Source organism: Trichomonas vaginalis, chromosome II, assembly GCF_026262505.1.
Source record: "Trichomonas vaginalis G3 chromosome II, whole genome shotgun sequence".
Taxonomy (NCBI): Eukaryota; Parabasalia; order Trichomonadida; family Trichomonadidae; genus Trichomonas; species Trichomonas vaginalis.
Genome location: NC_067204.1, coordinates 11,453,914 through 11,471,177, shown reverse-complemented (window position 1 = coordinate 11,471,177; position 17,264 = coordinate 11,453,914). Strand labels below are relative to the sequence as shown.

The 17,264-nt window shown below is 29.2% G+C and overlaps 2 protein-coding genes across 2 annotated transcripts, besides 4 other annotated features; one reads left to right on the top strand and one right to left on the bottom strand.

Moving 5' to 3' along the window:
* Positions 1 to 209: 209 nt before the first annotated feature.
* Positions 210 to 533: a mobile genetic element.
* A 3,836-nt stretch (positions 534 to 4,369) lies between these two features.
* Positions 4,370 to 5,422: a mobile genetic element.
* Positions 5,423 to 5,782: 360 nt separating this feature from the next.
* TVAGG3_0526900 (RNA polymerase II transcription regulator recruiting protein) lies at positions 5,783 to 6,349 on the top strand (the record flags this gene model as incomplete). The annotated part of the gene is made up of 1 exon (XM_001315553.1): positions 5,783 to 6,349. One exon carries the CDS (start codon positions 5,783 to 5,785, stop codon positions 6,347 to 6,349), a length of 567 nt encoding a protein of 188 aa, XP_001315588.1.
* A 190-nt stretch (positions 6,350 to 6,539) lies between these two features.
* Positions 6,540 to 8,123: a mobile genetic element.
* A 1,400-nt stretch (positions 8,124 to 9,523) lies between these two features.
* Positions 9,524 to 10,174: a mobile genetic element.
* A 1,021-nt stretch (positions 10,175 to 11,195) lies between these two features.
* TVAGG3_0526870 (protein kinase protein) lies at positions 11,196 to 14,387 on the bottom strand (the record flags this gene model as incomplete). The annotated part of the gene is made up of 1 exon (XM_001315552.1): positions 11,651 to 14,365. One exon carries the CDS (start codon positions 14,363 to 14,365, stop codon positions 11,651 to 11,653), a length of 2,715 nt encoding a protein of 904 aa, XP_001315587.1.
* Positions 14,388 to 17,264: the final 2,877 nt, after the last annotated feature.

The window sequence follows — 17,264 nt, the reverse complement described above, 5'->3', positions numbered from 1 at the left end:
TACTGTGGTGGTGTACCTGTTGGATGATATTTCAAACCTTCATCCGGTGTCCATGTCCAATATGTAGTCCTAGTAAACCAAACCTGAGGAGGATTTGTCACCTTTGAACAGTAAGTGTCATTTTCACCCTGAATGATTGGATAAGCTTTCACTTGTACTGTAACTTGTGAGTTGAAAGTTTCTAATCCATCAAAGAATATACCCGCTCCATCACGTTGAACTGGAATAGTGCATAAGAATGAAGTTTGGTCTTTCCATGTTCTAGCTAATGGCGTGCCATTATCATCATTCAGTGGTCTAGTTAATGAGTCCTCGTATTCTTCCGTGCATTCATTCACTCCATCTAAATCAGAAGCTTGAAGCATACGTGTAAAGAATATGTCACCCACTGTGGTCATCGCTTGATCGGGGAAGTTTCTGGAATCTATAGTGACCTGAAGACCTCGAAGCATTGGATTTTCTAAAACTGTTCTTTGCATTGCATTCTTCGGAAATGTTAACACAACATCTGTAACATTATGAAGAGCGTATGAGAAATCTGAGCTGATACCTTCAGGAGTGATGCAACCTCCATTTAGTGAACGAACGTCAATATGTTGAGCTGGAATCATGAATGGATCTTCCTTACTGAATAAACGTGGTATTGCTTTAACTGATTCTTCAATTAAACCGTATCCTGGTGTAATGCATTTATCCTCTAAAACTTCCATCTTTGTGCATGAAATAATAACGTCATCAACTGTTGCGTCAGCAGATGTAGCGGCTAAGCTTGTAATTAATTTGGCAGGAAGTCCGATTTGTTGGAATTTGCGATCATATTTATAAACATGATTCATAATCTTTTCATAATTTTCATCAGTTATCTTTTCATAAACGTAATTTTGTAAATCAGCAACTCTTAACGGGTCAACCTGACAAAATACTAAAGTATCCCTGAAAACATAATATTTAAGAATGATATCACCAAATGATTTAGGATAATCATCGAACGCCTGAAATGCTAACAAATCATTTACCGGAATAATCATATCAAAAGTGATATCAACTTCTTCATTTGCTTTCTTGAAAACTTCTGAAGGGTCAATATATTTACCACATACTGAGTTATCATATTTTTGAACATTATTATATAACGAATGAACAAACTTTTTAACTTTCCTTTCTGATTTTGGTTTATATGTTGCAAATGCGAAAGATTCACGGGCGCAATCCATCTGAAGATAACCGGCATCACCTCTTTCGTTTCTACTTCTAATTGTTTAAAGCTTTGATTTGATGATTTGTAACCAACGAATAAACGCATGCATTTAAAAGCGGCATCACATGTGAAAGCTTTATTTGAAACTAGAGTTGCTTTAACTTTGCGTTTAATATATGTGTCACCTAATTGGTTCACATCATGAGCTGGATTTGTAATTCTTAAATGAGTTTGTTTATCATCAAAATATGGAGCATCAGAGTCATAGCATGAACTTTCAAGTTCTCTATAATATCTTCTACCGTCATTCTTTGCGAATATTTCATTTATCTTTTCGAATGAATGAAACACATTTCCATTAATCGGTTTAGTGTTTGGCACTAAATAGTTAGTCGTCATTTATTAATAAATAAAAAATCAAAATTAAAAGATGAAAATGAATTTTTAATTTTAATGAAATAATCAACTATGGCTGCAGGTATATTTAAGAAACTGTGGAATAAAGTAAAAAGAGGAGCGCATAAAGTTTGGGAAACAATGAAGAAAGGAGCAAATTGGATATTTAAGAATAAAGAAGCAATTAGTGACGTTGCTGAATCAATAACGCCAAAAGCTGCCCCAATAAGAGAAGTTTTAAATAAAGGAGAAAAAGTTTATCAAAGACTTCAACCGATACTAAGATAAAAATAATTTAATATTTATTTTTCCACTATCTACCTCCTATTTTATTAAGTATTCCTTCAGCAATTCCACCAATGCGTTACCTGCTTGTGCTCCCATCGCCGGATTACCTGCTTTAGTACCTAATACTCCACCTATGATAGTTCCTGCCGTTTTCGCTACTGGTGCCAAAAAGTTTGCAACGGGTTTAATAATCTTTTTATAAACCCAACCTGCAGCTTTCTTAATTCCATCCCATAATTTTTTAAAGAATCCTGCAGCCATTTCTGATTTAATATTAATTAAAAAATATATTTCATCACTTATATTCTAATTTTTATTTAATGATAAATGAAACCGATTTTAAAAATAAATGAAACAGAGGAGGAAGAAATAAATGAAAGTGAAAATGTTCAACAAAAAATAAACGTTGTTAAACCAATTACTGAAATAAAAATTTTTTCATCTGTTGAAGAATTTAATGACTATTATGCTAACAATAAAAAATTATTTGAAGAATTGACAACGTGTAAATTGAATAAAATGTTTAAAGTTGATGGATTCAAAATTTCAAAAATAAAAGGGGTGATTAGTTTGAAATCTATTCCTCAATCAAGAATCACCTCATTAATGAAAATTGATGATTTAACAAAAAGAATAGAAGAGATTGAAGAAAGAATGAATCAAATAATTGATTTCATAAATTCAAATAATCATTAGTTTCTTAAAGTTCTATGTTGAACTCATCAAATTTCTTCTTCTCGTTTATTTTTTAAAGTTTATTTTTTATTCATGAAAATAATTATTTCTAATTTCTTTTACTCTCTCATACATACTAGATTTAAAGAATTCAGAACTTTTACCATAATCTCCTAAATGTTTTCTTATCTTATTGGTTTTCCATTCATTATATGAAACTGTATAAACTTTATCTTTATCTTTGCATCTTTCATCACTTCCAATATATTTATATTTCAATTTTGATTTATTGGTTTCATATTCATTAACGTTTAATAATTCACAGTCTTCCTTTTTAAATAAATGTTTTATGTATTCAGGATTAACAATTCTATAATATTGCTTCCCTTTAAATCTTTGAATATAAACAGGAACACCATCCTCTAAAATTCGATAATCTATTTTATCTGGTTTTACTTGTTGGGTCATTTATGTAAGAATAAAAAATTAACTTTAATTTTTTTAATGGTTTATAAATAAATATATTTTTATTTTTTATTTCATTATGTATGGGCTGAGTGTAAATGTCTTACAATTTTGAAAATTTTTTAAATCTTGATTTATTCAAAAACGTAAGAATAAAACCGTAAGAATCATATGTTTTTTAATTAATATGTTAAAAAAATGATACAAAATCGCTCGATATTGTATGAATTCTTACGTTTACAAAAAAAGTCACAAAACCCATCCTATCCTACTACTTATTTTTTATATGAATTATCTTTAAAATGATAATAAAATTGATCTATTTTCATTCAAATTGATTGATGTAAAATAATTTATTATGGCAACTCAAAAAGATTTTTGATAATTGAAAAAACAACAGTATAAATTAAATGAAGGATTAGGAACCAAATCAATTATTGATTCATAAATTAAAGTGTTAATAATTGCTTGAAATTATCAATATGATTTTTTTGATTTGAAAAATAAATAATGAAAATGATATTTATGATGAAATAGATGAAACTACTACGATGCCGTAATAATGTCATTTTTAAAGTTCGGGATAAAGAAAAACAATATTATATTTTAAAATGCTTGATAATTGAAGCAATATTTTAACTTTCTAGTATGGTACACCATGAAAAATTCATTTTTAAACGAAAATATCGAATAATAATGGTCATAAATCGGTTGAGTAAATAATTAAAATTTTGAGAAAAACCGCTTACTGTGAAAAAATTCAATATAATTGGGTTGGAATTGAGAACTATACTCAATTTTTATAATTTAAAAATAGAAGGAATGATATAATATCAAGTAGTTTTACTGGGTTTGATGGATGCAATTTGAATTAAACCGATTAAATGTTAAAGAATCAAACGATAATATTTTTTTGAGGTTAGATCATTTACTGTAAATGTATTAATGAATAAAATTTAATATGAAAGTGATCTGTGTTGTATTGGACGACGGTTTGATTCAAATACATAGACAAATGCACGAATACACATATTCTTGTTTAAGTCATTGATTTCAACAATATTCCAAAACTTATACTTTCGATTATCCGCTTTTCAATAGTAACGGCTTTATTCACTATATTCATTAATAGGATGCTCGTAATGAATCCAATATATAAGTAAAATTGGTCAACTGATATGTCAGAAGTGTTGTTTTTGACGTTAATTTTTTCAAAAATATTCATATACTATCTATATATATTCTCTGGGTTCTTTTGATAATGTTTTCAAATCGAATCCAATCATTTTTCTCAATTTCGTTGATATATCAAGAGATTAATTCCTTTTCTCATTTCACATTGGTTAAGGGTGCACCCGTATGTACGTTTATTTGAGAGGAGGATTACCCTCTCAATTTTGAGGGATTCGTTAGTTTATTTTCTCGATGAATATGCAATAAAATTTGATTTTTACCCTATCAATATACTTCATATAATATACACATGTTCATGTAAAAACTTTTTTCCAAAATCCTCAGGAATTAAGGGATTTTTGAATTTTAAGAATTTTTTTCGAATTTTTTCGAAAAAAAAAATATTTTCAGAACAGCCTTAACGGCTAAGATTTAGGAACAATGTTAAGTATCAAAAAGAAAGGAGGTCTGATATAGACAACATATATCGTTGAAGGTTGAAAAAATCTCTAATATTTGAGCCCAAAATTTCAAATTTAAAATTTGAAATTTTAATTTTTTGAAAAAAGAGGCCACCTGTATGTACGTTTATTTGAGAGGAGGAGGATTATATTTTTGAAAGGGTGAAACATTATGAATATGTTAATTATATAATAATATGTATTATTAAAAAAAGAAAAAATAAAGCACGTTAAAATTTTTCTTTCTTGATTTTTTACAAAATCTACTTAGAATTATGCAAAATATGACTAAATAATTATAAATTTCAAGTTAAATTTTAATTTTGATAAATAATTTAAATTTCAAAATATCAAGTTCAGTTCGACTATGTATGTAGTAATTCCTCAATAAAGTGCCAAAACCCTATTAAAATATATGAACATTTTCAACATTTTAATGTTTTTATTTAAAAATTTGATGGAATATGAGATTCAAACAATTATTATGTAAATAAAAATAATTAAATATATGTATTTATTCGTATTACAACCGTAGTAAGTCGATTCTTCCTTTCTTCTACTGAGATTTGAATTTGATTTCGAATTGTAAAGAGATTCAAAGGGAAAATACTAGCGGATAAAAACTACCTCCATGAAAGGGTCATAATGGAGTCAAGTTGTATTTTTTGATATTTTTTGCTTTTCGAGCCTAAATAAGGTAGCCAAGATAATGCCTAAAAATAAGGTTCTAAATTCTGAAGTTTACATGATCCTCTCGTGTGCACCCTTAAATTCATCAATCTTTTGAAATCATTTCAATTTGAAATTCACAGTCATTCAAATAATAATTGACATCTTAACTTTGGCGACATATTTCATTAGCTTGTTTGACATTCCTATTCGATGAATTTTTTATTTTTTTCAGAATTCTCCTAATCAAACTGTTGCATAATGATACTAATATGACACATAATCTGAATATTTTTTCCATGTTGATGATCAACCTCGCAAATTTTTCTTAGAAATTCAATTTCATCATTATTTAAAATTAATAAATACACAGCATATATCTAACTTGATTTGCTTTTTTTTTCAATTAAACTGTTTTTAAAATTGCAATTCAATTTTTATCTTTCTATTTGAAAGAATGTCATCTTATGATGATAATAGCCTGCAAAAAATATGTGCTAAAGTTAAGTTTAGCATAGAACAAGATAATACTTTAAAAGAACTCGTCCAAAGGTATGGCGCTTCGCAATGGGAGCAAAAGGCAGCATTAATTCCAGGGAAGACTGCCAGGCAATGCAGAGATAGATGGTTTAACTATCTGGACCCTAAACTTAATCAAGAAGCCTGGACAGATGAAGAAGATCAAAAATTAATTAAAAAATATTTACAAGTTGGTCCCCATTGGAAAATCATTGCAGATTACTTAGATAACAGGTCAACAAATTCTGTCAGGAACCGTTTACTTAAGCTCCAAAGAAAACAATGCGTTCCAGAATCAAACTATTATAGCAAAAAGAAGTCAGGTTCTATTCAATCAAAGAAGGCAAACAAAGAGATGAAACAGATAGTTGAAAAATCAGAAGATATCGTTGAACAAAGTTCTCCTGGAGATCAACCCATTGGCGATTTTAATTCCGTTTTTGATCAATTGTTTGATTCCAAAAACTTCGATATAGATTCTTTATTGGACAATTTATGGGTATAAATATCTGCTTGTTGTGTGTGAATAAATGCGATAATTTAAAATTCGTTAATTTTTCCTTCGATTTTCAAAAGATAGTTAAGATTCAGCTCACTTAGTTCCAAGCAAATCTTGTTCTCTCCAAAATGCCTAACTTTAATATTCATTCATGGAATTGCATTCAAAGTGGCAGTTATTTTATCTGTCGGTATCTAAAGGTACATTCACTATTTTTGACAAAATTTTAAATTTTCATGGGGTTGTAAATCTTATAATAACTAGATGAATAAGGAATGAATCCCAGTATAATGTGCATCATTATATTAAACACTATATGTAAGGCTAATGATTCTATTAACACTTATGAAGATCTATAGTATTTGAGCAGATAAATTTGATAATTTCCAAAACTCTTATATTTCAAAATTAAAGTGTGCGAATGCATTTAAATGAGAGCAAAAAGAGAGTGATGCTGTTAAAACTAGGTGTTAATTTGCAATTATTTCGCATCACAAGAACTACCCAGTAAATTCGGCTATCTTTCTTTGCAATTATTCTCCATTATACATATAATATAATGGTTAGGGTTTGAAGAAAAGTTACTAGAGAATTATTGACTTTTGAAATAATGCAGAATTTTACTTGAAGAAATCATTAATTTATGAGTTCCAAATTGCTAAGCATGACGAAGGATCATTAAATTTGCTACAATTAAATACACTTATTGCAGAATTAAGATTTTTGAAATTAAAAGTTTGAAATATTGCCCTTTTGAATAAAAATTTAAATTTTATTATATAATCATGATAATATCTTATAGAAATTAAAAGAAAATATTTTAAACCATTCAAATATTTTGAATGTCTTATCAATTTAAAATATTAAAAGATAGCTTGATTTTATCATCATTAGTTGTTATCAAAGTTTTCTTCTTTTGATGAACAACAGTAAATGATTTGTTAATTACTTGTCTTCCTTTTTCGCAGCAAAATCGAAAGTTATGATGATAATCTTGCTGTCAATTTTGAAACTCTCTGATTTACAAGTAAGCATTCCTTTGGAAAAGCAGTCCTATTCTGTTTTCAAGATATTTTAAAGCCTCCATTTCATACAATGCGCAGATCTATTCGAAATTGCAAGAACTCTCAAGAAAAATGCAGCAGCAAAGAAGATTCCATAGTTTCTAGCATCAAAAATTTACAACCTTAATACAACAGTTAAAGAGAAGCTCGAAAAGAAAATATTTAACCATAAAGCTGGAAACCATTCGATATCTACTATTGGATCTAATAAAAAGTTAATTATAACATATTTAACATGCTATTTGTTGACTTTGTTCCATTATATTACCATATATATCTTTTTGAAATCTAAAATATTTTTACGATTTTAACCATGTGTTGTTGAAACCATATATCAATCTTAGCTAAAGTATAGTTTATGAGTCTGTCACCATCTAACGTATGAATTTTCAAAAATGTCAAATATGTTCATTTTTTCTGTAGATTCAGCCATAATTTCACGTTGTTATACTATTCAACTATTATTTAATATTTTTAGCGATTTAAATATATGATGAGATGCTTAGTTCTCCTGGAAATCGATTTTTAATCGCAATTTTAACTTTCCAAAAAAAATTCAAAAACAAAAATCCCTCTCAATTTTCTAAGTTTTATAGCTCGCCAAATCTCTAGCCAAATTTTTTTGGCCCGTATAAATATTGTTAGGCACTATATAGGGATGCTATTTATCTTATTTTCATCCCATTTTACTGTTATCGCCTAGTGAATGTACCTTTCGGTATCTTTCTTGAAGTTATGATATATAATATTTACTATACAAATTTGCAGTTTATGAAAATTGATAAATTCCGAAATATAATTCATTCAATTTTTGATAACGTTGAATTGAGAACTAAATCATCTTCGGAATTATTAACTATTTTTACTTGTCCATTATAGATTTATATTTCTAAATAATCATTAGAAACAAAAAGTATCAGGTCTTTTTCCATAATAGCCTCTTTCATTCATATAAAAATAATAAATAACACATAAATTTAATGTCATTTTCAATACTTATCCATGAAAAATTATTTCCAATAATCAAAATTGAATATTTTCAACGATCTGGTCTCAATTATGTAACCAATTCTCCAATCATTTAAAAACATGATGCTATATTGGTTGAATAAAATTTTTTAAATCTATTGGATAATCGAAAAAGTGATAGTTGAGGGATGATAACATAATTTCATTGAGAACAGATGTAAAATAATTCATCTTTATTATTGACGGATATTAATCATATAATTATTTTGATTTTATGATGAAATCTGTAATTTGCGTGATTCTTCGTGGTGAAACTATCAAAAGTTTACATATTTGATATCAAAATGTCAATATATATCATGGAAATTATATAATTATCCCAAATTAACGGATTGATTTTAAATCAAATTTTGAATTTTAGTTAAGAATTAATGATCTGTTCGTATTTTCAAGAGAAATCATTATAAAATATTACAGGATCCATAAATATTGTCAACATTTTCGTTAACGATCAATGGAATCAAATTTTCAAAATAATTACAGTGTTATTACAACTTTCTAATAGCTTGAGGAGAAATTCCTCATAACCAAAACACATCATAATGGATAACTAGAAATCTTAACATTAATGCTTGTCATTTTCCAATAACAAATTAAATCTTAAAAGAAAACATTTCAAAAAGGTGCATTAATAAGTTTAATAATCTTCTTACTTCCAAAACATTGTTTTCATATTGTTTATACATATCACCAGTCTAAAAATAAGCTTAGATTGTGAAATGGAAAAGTCTCACAGCCATAAGCATTTTTGAATATCACATGCATTTAATTGAACAAAGATACAAATAATATGTTCGAAGCTTGAATCATTCATATGGATCTCAAAGATCGAACATACATTTTATTTAGAAAGAATTCCATTTATTAGTTATTTGATTTTTCATACAAAACCAACGATTCATCCTTTGTAAGCATAGATTGCAATGTATTTTGTTTCAAATGCAATTAAAGACAAGTCAAGCTTCATGCGCATTGTTATGAAACAGAATATCTTACTTCATTGAGATGTGGTGTAATACCAAAATACATTTAATTATAAGTTAATATACAAAACATAATTTATAACGAAAACAACAACAACATTAAGGGTGCGCCCGGGAGGATCATGTAAACTTCAGAATTTAGAACCTTAATTTTTAAGCAATAACTTGGTACCTAAATAGGTAGGAAAACTCTAAAAATATCAAAAAATACAACTTGGCTCCATAATAATCCTGTCATGGTGGCTGTTTGTATCCCCTAGTATTTTCCTCTTGAATCTCTTTTTCTGTCGAAATTAAATTCAAATATCAGAAGTAGAAGTGAATAATCGACTTATTACTGCTATTATACGAATAAACAAATCCATTATATTATTTTTATTTACATAATATCTGTTTGAAGTTCATAATTCTATAAATTTTTCTTCAAAAACATTACAATCTTGATAGTTTTGATACTGTTTAATAGGTTTTTGGCACCTTATTTAGTAATTACAACGTATCGAGTCGATCTGAACTTAATTTTCGGAAATTTAAAATATTTATTATAAGTAAAATCTGATTTGAAATTTATGTTTAATTACTATATTTTGCATAATCCTAAGTAGCTTTTGTAAAAATTCATCAAAAAAGAGTTTAACGTGCTTTAATTTTTTATTTTTTAAAATAATACATATTATTATATAACTAGAATATTTACAAATTTTAGTGCTTTCAAAAATTTAATCCTCCTCCTCTCAAATAAACGTACATCCGGGGGGCCTGTTTTTTGCAAAAAATAAAATTTCATTTTTTATGCTTAAAAAGTCAGAATTTTTATTTGCTTCTGGGATATATGATGGCTATATCAGATGCCCATTCTTTTTGATACTCAACATTAAACATAAAACTTAGCCGTTAAGTTAGAGATGTGAAAACTTAAATTTTATAATCCCTGGGATGCACTTTCTTCGTTTTTTTTAAATTTTTGGGATAAATTTTGACATCTTTTTTTTTGCTGGCGACCCCCCCGTTTAGGGCATCAAAAAAACATGTTGTTTCGTTTCAAGATCGGGATATGTTGTGAACCCGACTTCTTTCATTAATGAAGTGATTTCTTAAGTTGAATAAAAACAAATTTGATTGAAATTCATACAAAATTTCTTTTTATCATTATTATTTAAGATGCTTTTTTATGTTGAATTGTTAATTTTTTTATTTCCACCTGGGATATTTTGAATTGGGCTAGCCCAATCCCACCTCTCAATTTTATATCCCAAGCATATGGGGATTCTAAATTTTTGTCCCTATCGTTATCCCAATTGAATTTTTTTTTGGAATTTAAAAATTTTTTTTCTCCATGTAAACTTAAATTTTAATTTTTACCACTAAAATGCAATATTTCAACAAATTAATGAGTAATAATATTTTAATTTATAATAAATATTATAAATCTCCTCAATTTAATGTAATTATTGTATTAATTTTTGTTGAAAATATAAAATCTTCAAGTAAATGATGTGAATTTAATATTTTTAGAATGTTGTTTAATTGTACTATATTATGCATGTAAAATTTTGTTACAATACATTTTATATGGGATCCCCATTGCCCAATTGAGAGAAAATTGAGAGGTGGGATTGGGCTAGCCCAATTCAAAATATCCCAGGTGGAAATAAAAAAATTAACAATTCAACATAAAAAAGCATCTTAAATAATAATGATAAAAAGAAATTTTGTATGAATTTCAATCAAATTTGTTTTTATTCAACTTAAGAAATCACTTCATTAATGAAAGAAGTCGGGTTCACAACATATCCCGATCTTGAAACGAAACAACATGTTTTTTTGATGCCCTAAACGGGGGGGGGGTCGCCAGCAAAAAAAAAGATGTCAAAATTTATCCCAAAAATTTAAAAAAAACGAAGAAAGTGCATCCCAGGGATTATAAAATTTAAGTTTTCACATCTCTAGCCGTTAAGGCTCTTCTGAAAATATTTTTTTTTGAAAAATTTTCGAAAAAAATCAAAAAATTTAAAAATCCCCGAATCTGCAGGGATTTTAAAAAATTCTTTTTAGTAAAACTTAAGGATATTGTATCAGATATATTGGTATGGGCAAATTCAATTTTAATACAATATTCATCGAGATATTGCGCTAACGAAGCATTCAAAATTGAGAGGGTAATCCTCCTACTCTCAAATAAACGTACATGCGGGTGCACCCTTAATACAAATATAAATTACACATAAAAATTATTTGGCGAATTTCTCAAGATTAGCAAAATAATCTTGAGCATAAGGCTTGTAATCCTCGTCATTTAACAGTTTCCTGAAATACTTCTGGAGCTTGGAATCTCCGAGCTTTTCCGCGCACAACTTATAAGAACACAGTCTAGAGATCAAATAGAGAGAAATCATTGCACTTTTTCCATTAATTTTCAACTGATATCTCAACAAACTTGGCAAAAGAGCGAATTCTTGGCAGTCTCCGATATCTGATAGGAATTTAACCATCAACAACATTGCGTGCGTTGCTGATTCATCATCCATATCGATTGCAGACTCAATGATTTGCTTCAAACATCCACTTTTCGACATCCTCTTCAACACACCTTTTTTACGTGGAAATCTTCTTACAACTGAAGAAATGAATGGCATAACTTTCGGATCTCCTTCTTGTACGAGGTCTATGAACATCTTATATGTTCCATGAGCAGCTGCCAATGATTCTCGCGATGATTTATGACACATAACTGAAATAAAAATTCTCAAAGTGTCTAAAATCGTTGGAAGATGTTCGGGGACCCACCAAGTGTTGGATGACAAGAGATTGGCGAACTGTTCGTCATCACAAGCTTTGACAAGCACCAAACAAGCAGTTTCGTTCGTTTGCGCGCTAATTAAAAGTGCTTCAGCGAGATCTTGCTGTGCGGGAAGAGTTTCAGCGGCAAGAAACAATGGAAGGATGCGAGGAGATAACTGCTCGTCTTGGAGATGACTGGAAAGTAAACCAATGTCAAAAAGTGACAATTTTGGACGATAAAATGAAAGAGCATTGTAACAAACAGAGAGAACACGTGGATCTGAAGATTGCAAACATTGCATGAAGACATCGATAGCAGTATTCAAGCGCGCGTCGCTGTATTCCTTGTGTGTTTGGCAAAGATAAAATATGGTTGAAATGTATTCCGCAAGAGAACGGCACGTGAAGAAGTATTCCGAGCAGTTGAACAGGAGGTCAGGCAGGCTCCATGGGTTGGGGAACGTTGAGATCTTCTTGGCGCAAAATTGTAATAATACCAAAGAAGAGTTGGCATCTCTGCTTATCAGATACTCCATGTTCGATTCCCAGTTGTTCTGGAAAATGGTCGGATTCTTCGAAAACAATACGTATAAGAAGTCAAAATTCGTTTGCAAAAGAGAATCTCGTTCTAGAGGCAGTTTGTTGTGGAGCCCTTTACGCTGGAATATATCTATGGCATACGGATTATTGAAAACAGGGTGTAGGCTCGTTAAAATGAACTCAAAATCTGAATCTGAAGTGTTTTTGTTAAAATGAGGCGCAATCGTTGAGAAAAATGATCTTACATTATTTGGAGCAATATTAGCAACGCATTCTGAGAAAGTCTTTCGGAATTCTGGATGTTTCAGATCTGACAAGATTTCTATTGGAATTTGGAAGGAATCTTCATTTACTTGCAACTTATAAGCTGCACTTGTCTGTCTCTTGTATCTGAGGTTCGATAATCCATCGAAATTGTCGTTTTCGTTTTCATTTGGAGTTTCGTCTTCAGGAATGTCTTCCATCTTTGAATTACTCTTGCGCCTTTTGTCTGGCTGCTTGGGGAGTGTATCGCTTTCGCTAAATGATGGAATGTTGTGTTTTTCAAGTCGATTATCTGACAAAAACTCTTCTTTGCCGATTTCGATCTGGAAATCCTTGGAATCATCTGATGAAGGACTTTTATCGTTCTTCGATATATCTCCATGATGTTTAATTGGAGATTTTGTAATTTTATTATCGTTTTTGAATTTCGGACCGTTAGAGAATGGAGTTTCAACTCCTTGTAAGACTAGGTTCTCGTGCATTGCTAATATCTCAGATTTGTTTGTTGATTCGAAATATACTTTTCCTGTGGCAAAAAGTCTGTAAATTTCCGCAAAAGTTGGTCGTTGGTTTGGATCTTGATCCCAGCATCTGCAAATAAGGTTTTTGAGAGGTGCTGGACATTTCGGTAAAATCGGACGTTTTTTCTCGATAACGACAGCACGTGTAACAGCAAGAGCATCCATTCCTGCCCATGGAAGCTTAAATGTAAGTAATTCGTATAAAACCATCGCAAACGAATACACATCTACAGGAAAACCATAACCTTCGCCATATAATGATTCTGGAGCCATCCAATGGGGTGTACCAAGTCTCATTGTGAGTTTTTCATCGTTTTGATTAAACCTTGCAATACCAAAATCGCAAATTCTCGGATAAAATTCTGAATCGAGAAGGATATTCATTGATTTTAAGTCTCGATGAATAATTGACATGGAATGTAATGTAGCCATTGCAGATGCAATGCCCATTGCGATAATAGTTCGTCGAGTTCCATTCAAAATTTTTCCTTTTGGATCTTGGCGAATAAATCTGTACAAGGAACCGTTGGGCATGTATTCTGTTAAGAGAGACATTGGCCTGTAAGGAGAGAATCCCATAAATTTAACGAAATATGGATGATTTGCTTTTGCCATTGTTGCGATTTCTCTTGCGAAATGATGTACTTGTTTTGAAGATATGTCTGAAAATAGTTGTTTCAATGCCATTTGCTTTTCTGTTCCTTTATATGAAACTAACCAAACTTCAGCGTAACCTCCTTTTCCTATTGTCTTTATTTTAACATAGTCATCAAGGCTTATGATATACTGTGGATACACCTCAACAACGTCTTTCATTTCATCTTCTGGTGGCGTATCCATTGAATTTTTTTAGTTTCTGTTAGTGTAAAAAAAGTTTTTCAAGAGGTAATTCGACTCAAAAATTTTGCGGTTTTTGAGTTTTAAGAACTAAAATTATGAAAAATAGAATTGTCATATAGTATAATGCTTATATAACCCATGTTCATTTTCGTAAACTATTCAAAAATCAATCTGACACCCTCGAAAAATATTACTAGATTCATATTGATAAATACATATACCAAAATTGAGCCTTTTTTATTTCTGAGAAATTGTTCGTTGTTTGACACGACCACGTTCTTACAAAAAAATATAAAATTTTCTTTGTTTTCAATTTTTCGACTTAAATAAAGTGCTTCGAGCATTACAATATCGGTAGAACTGTTGTTATTATTATATATTTTATCAATTTACCAGATTTAATGGATTTTTACCTAAATAAGAAATAATAATTTTTCCAATTCTTGCATTATAATTATTTAAAGCTAATGTCCTACTTTATTAATGATATTGACTGTATATCACCACCAATTCACAAGCACAATACTCAAACATGACTCAATTGTATAAGCATATTGCACATCAGATTAAATTCTATTTGAATAATTTCTTTTATATTCTTTGTCATATGCCATTGTGTATATTGTTTGTGTGAATGTAGGATAATTTCTAATCCAAATTGCAAATTAAAAAAAATTTACAATTCTTTTCTGATTTATCATTTTAAATGATGTTAAATAACATTGTTCTCTTTAACAGATTATTGTTTAATTATTAAATCATCAAATTATAAAAAATAACGAATATACGTTATTTTGCAAAAAGTGCCAATCTCTAATGGAATAACAACTAGGAACTTGATCAACAATCACTCAAATAACAATTTTCCATATGAAAATTCAAAAAATTACACAAATATTTATATGCAACGTACAGTTTTGTAATTACGAGCTTACATACGCCAATATAATCTTATCAATATTATTTTTACTTAAACAATCAAAACTCATACGACAATACACTTTTCAGAATAATACACCTCAAAAGAATATAGAATAAAAGAATTTTGTTAATTTTTTTTACAAAATGAAATCATTATTTTTACTTTGAGGAGTTTATTTAAGATAAATACTTGTATTTTACGATTTAAGTTCATATTTTTAGAATTGGCGTGAGAATTTGCTTAATACTAAATTGTGAATCTTTCTATTGCGTATTAGGACATTTATTTAACGAAAATTCTAACGTTGAGAGCTTTAATAATTAGTGTGAAATATGACAAACTTCCAATATTACTTTCTTTTTGTATATGTGATGTAATATTTAAAGAAGAAATCACAGAGAGCAAGTAAAACTAATGTCAATTTATTACCTATCTATCATATATCTTCTACCATAACGTATGGGCTAATTTTATATGAGGACAAAACAAATTGTAATATTTGGAGTTTAATTCATGCAAAATTTTGCTAAATTGAATAGTATATGCATCAGATTCGTAAGGTAGTATTATTTTCTTAATATAAGCCCCCTAAGTCTATTCTATGGGTCACCTCAAGTCGAATGCCTTCTGTTTTTCAAAAAAAAAGATTGCTAACCGAGTCATGAAAAATTAACCAATTGATCAAGGAATCGATAAAATGCCTATATATCATATTATCTTTTGAGGTTTTTGAATTCGTTGAGCCGAGTCCGCCAGTTTCCAGTTTATCTTTCTAATATATGAATTGCCACACAATGAGAGTCAAATTTTTGATAATTATTTACCGATTCATTCACTTTTCATGTTGAAAATTTGTCAACTATGTTAAAATCCAGGTTATCAGGTGTGGAACACTTTATTTGCTTATGAGCTATTTGATCACGCGATTTCCGCTTCAATTTAACATATTGTCAATAAATGTAACATTTCTGCCTTTGTTAACAAGCTGAATTCTTTATAATATGCAATTTTTGACACTTAAATATTGCATTGGATATAAGATGGCATGTATTTTAAATTAAATAATTTAAATATAAAATACCCAGATTTTCCTTACTTTTACCACCCCTCTAAAGCTGGGGACACCGCCTATCGTTGGGAGTAGCTATTAAATAGAACCACCAAGGGTATTTTTCGAACTGCTGGTGTAGTGGAAACATCCGACATAATGATTCATTATGCCAAGGTTTGATTCCCATTTAGCTAATTTTTTTCTTTTTTGGATCATGAATTTTTTTTGGGTCACTATAAGATTTGTTTCATGTTCTAAATCTGCTGCATATGTAATCTATTTTTATTTACCTATTTTTTAAAAATCTATTGGATTGCCAAATTTGAATATATTTAAAATCATAAAACTCCAAAAAAACTATAAATATATGTTTTATGCATAGTGCCGATACTCAAATATCAGATTACTTAGATCCATGAATAATATCCGAATTTTTTTTCTTAAAATTAAACTTCAAAACTTCTTGCAATCTTATTCTTCATCAATTGTAAATTTTTAAAACCATTTTTTAAAATAATTTTGCGTAAATTTTATAGGGATGCGTTAAACACGCCATTTGACCGGGCGTACATTTTTTTTGTTCGCCCAAAAATTTCGCCATTTGAGAAATTCAAAAATTAAAAATAAAATTTTAATCTTGATTTTTTTATTTTCGTGATTTTTTTGAAACTTACATAAGCGATGAAATACTTTTTTTTAAGTAATCGTTTATTATATATAAATATATCTTAATAAATTTAATTCCTTAAGGTAGAGCGTGTTCAAATTTAAAATCTCATACAATATTTTCTTAATGGTGTATTTTTCTGAGGTCGCCCAAATAAAGGCGAATTCAAAATTGAGAACTCCAAGGCGTATGGCGAGTATTCAAAATGTACGCCACTTACAAAATATTGAATGTAGATTATCAATTTTTTGGCGTGTTC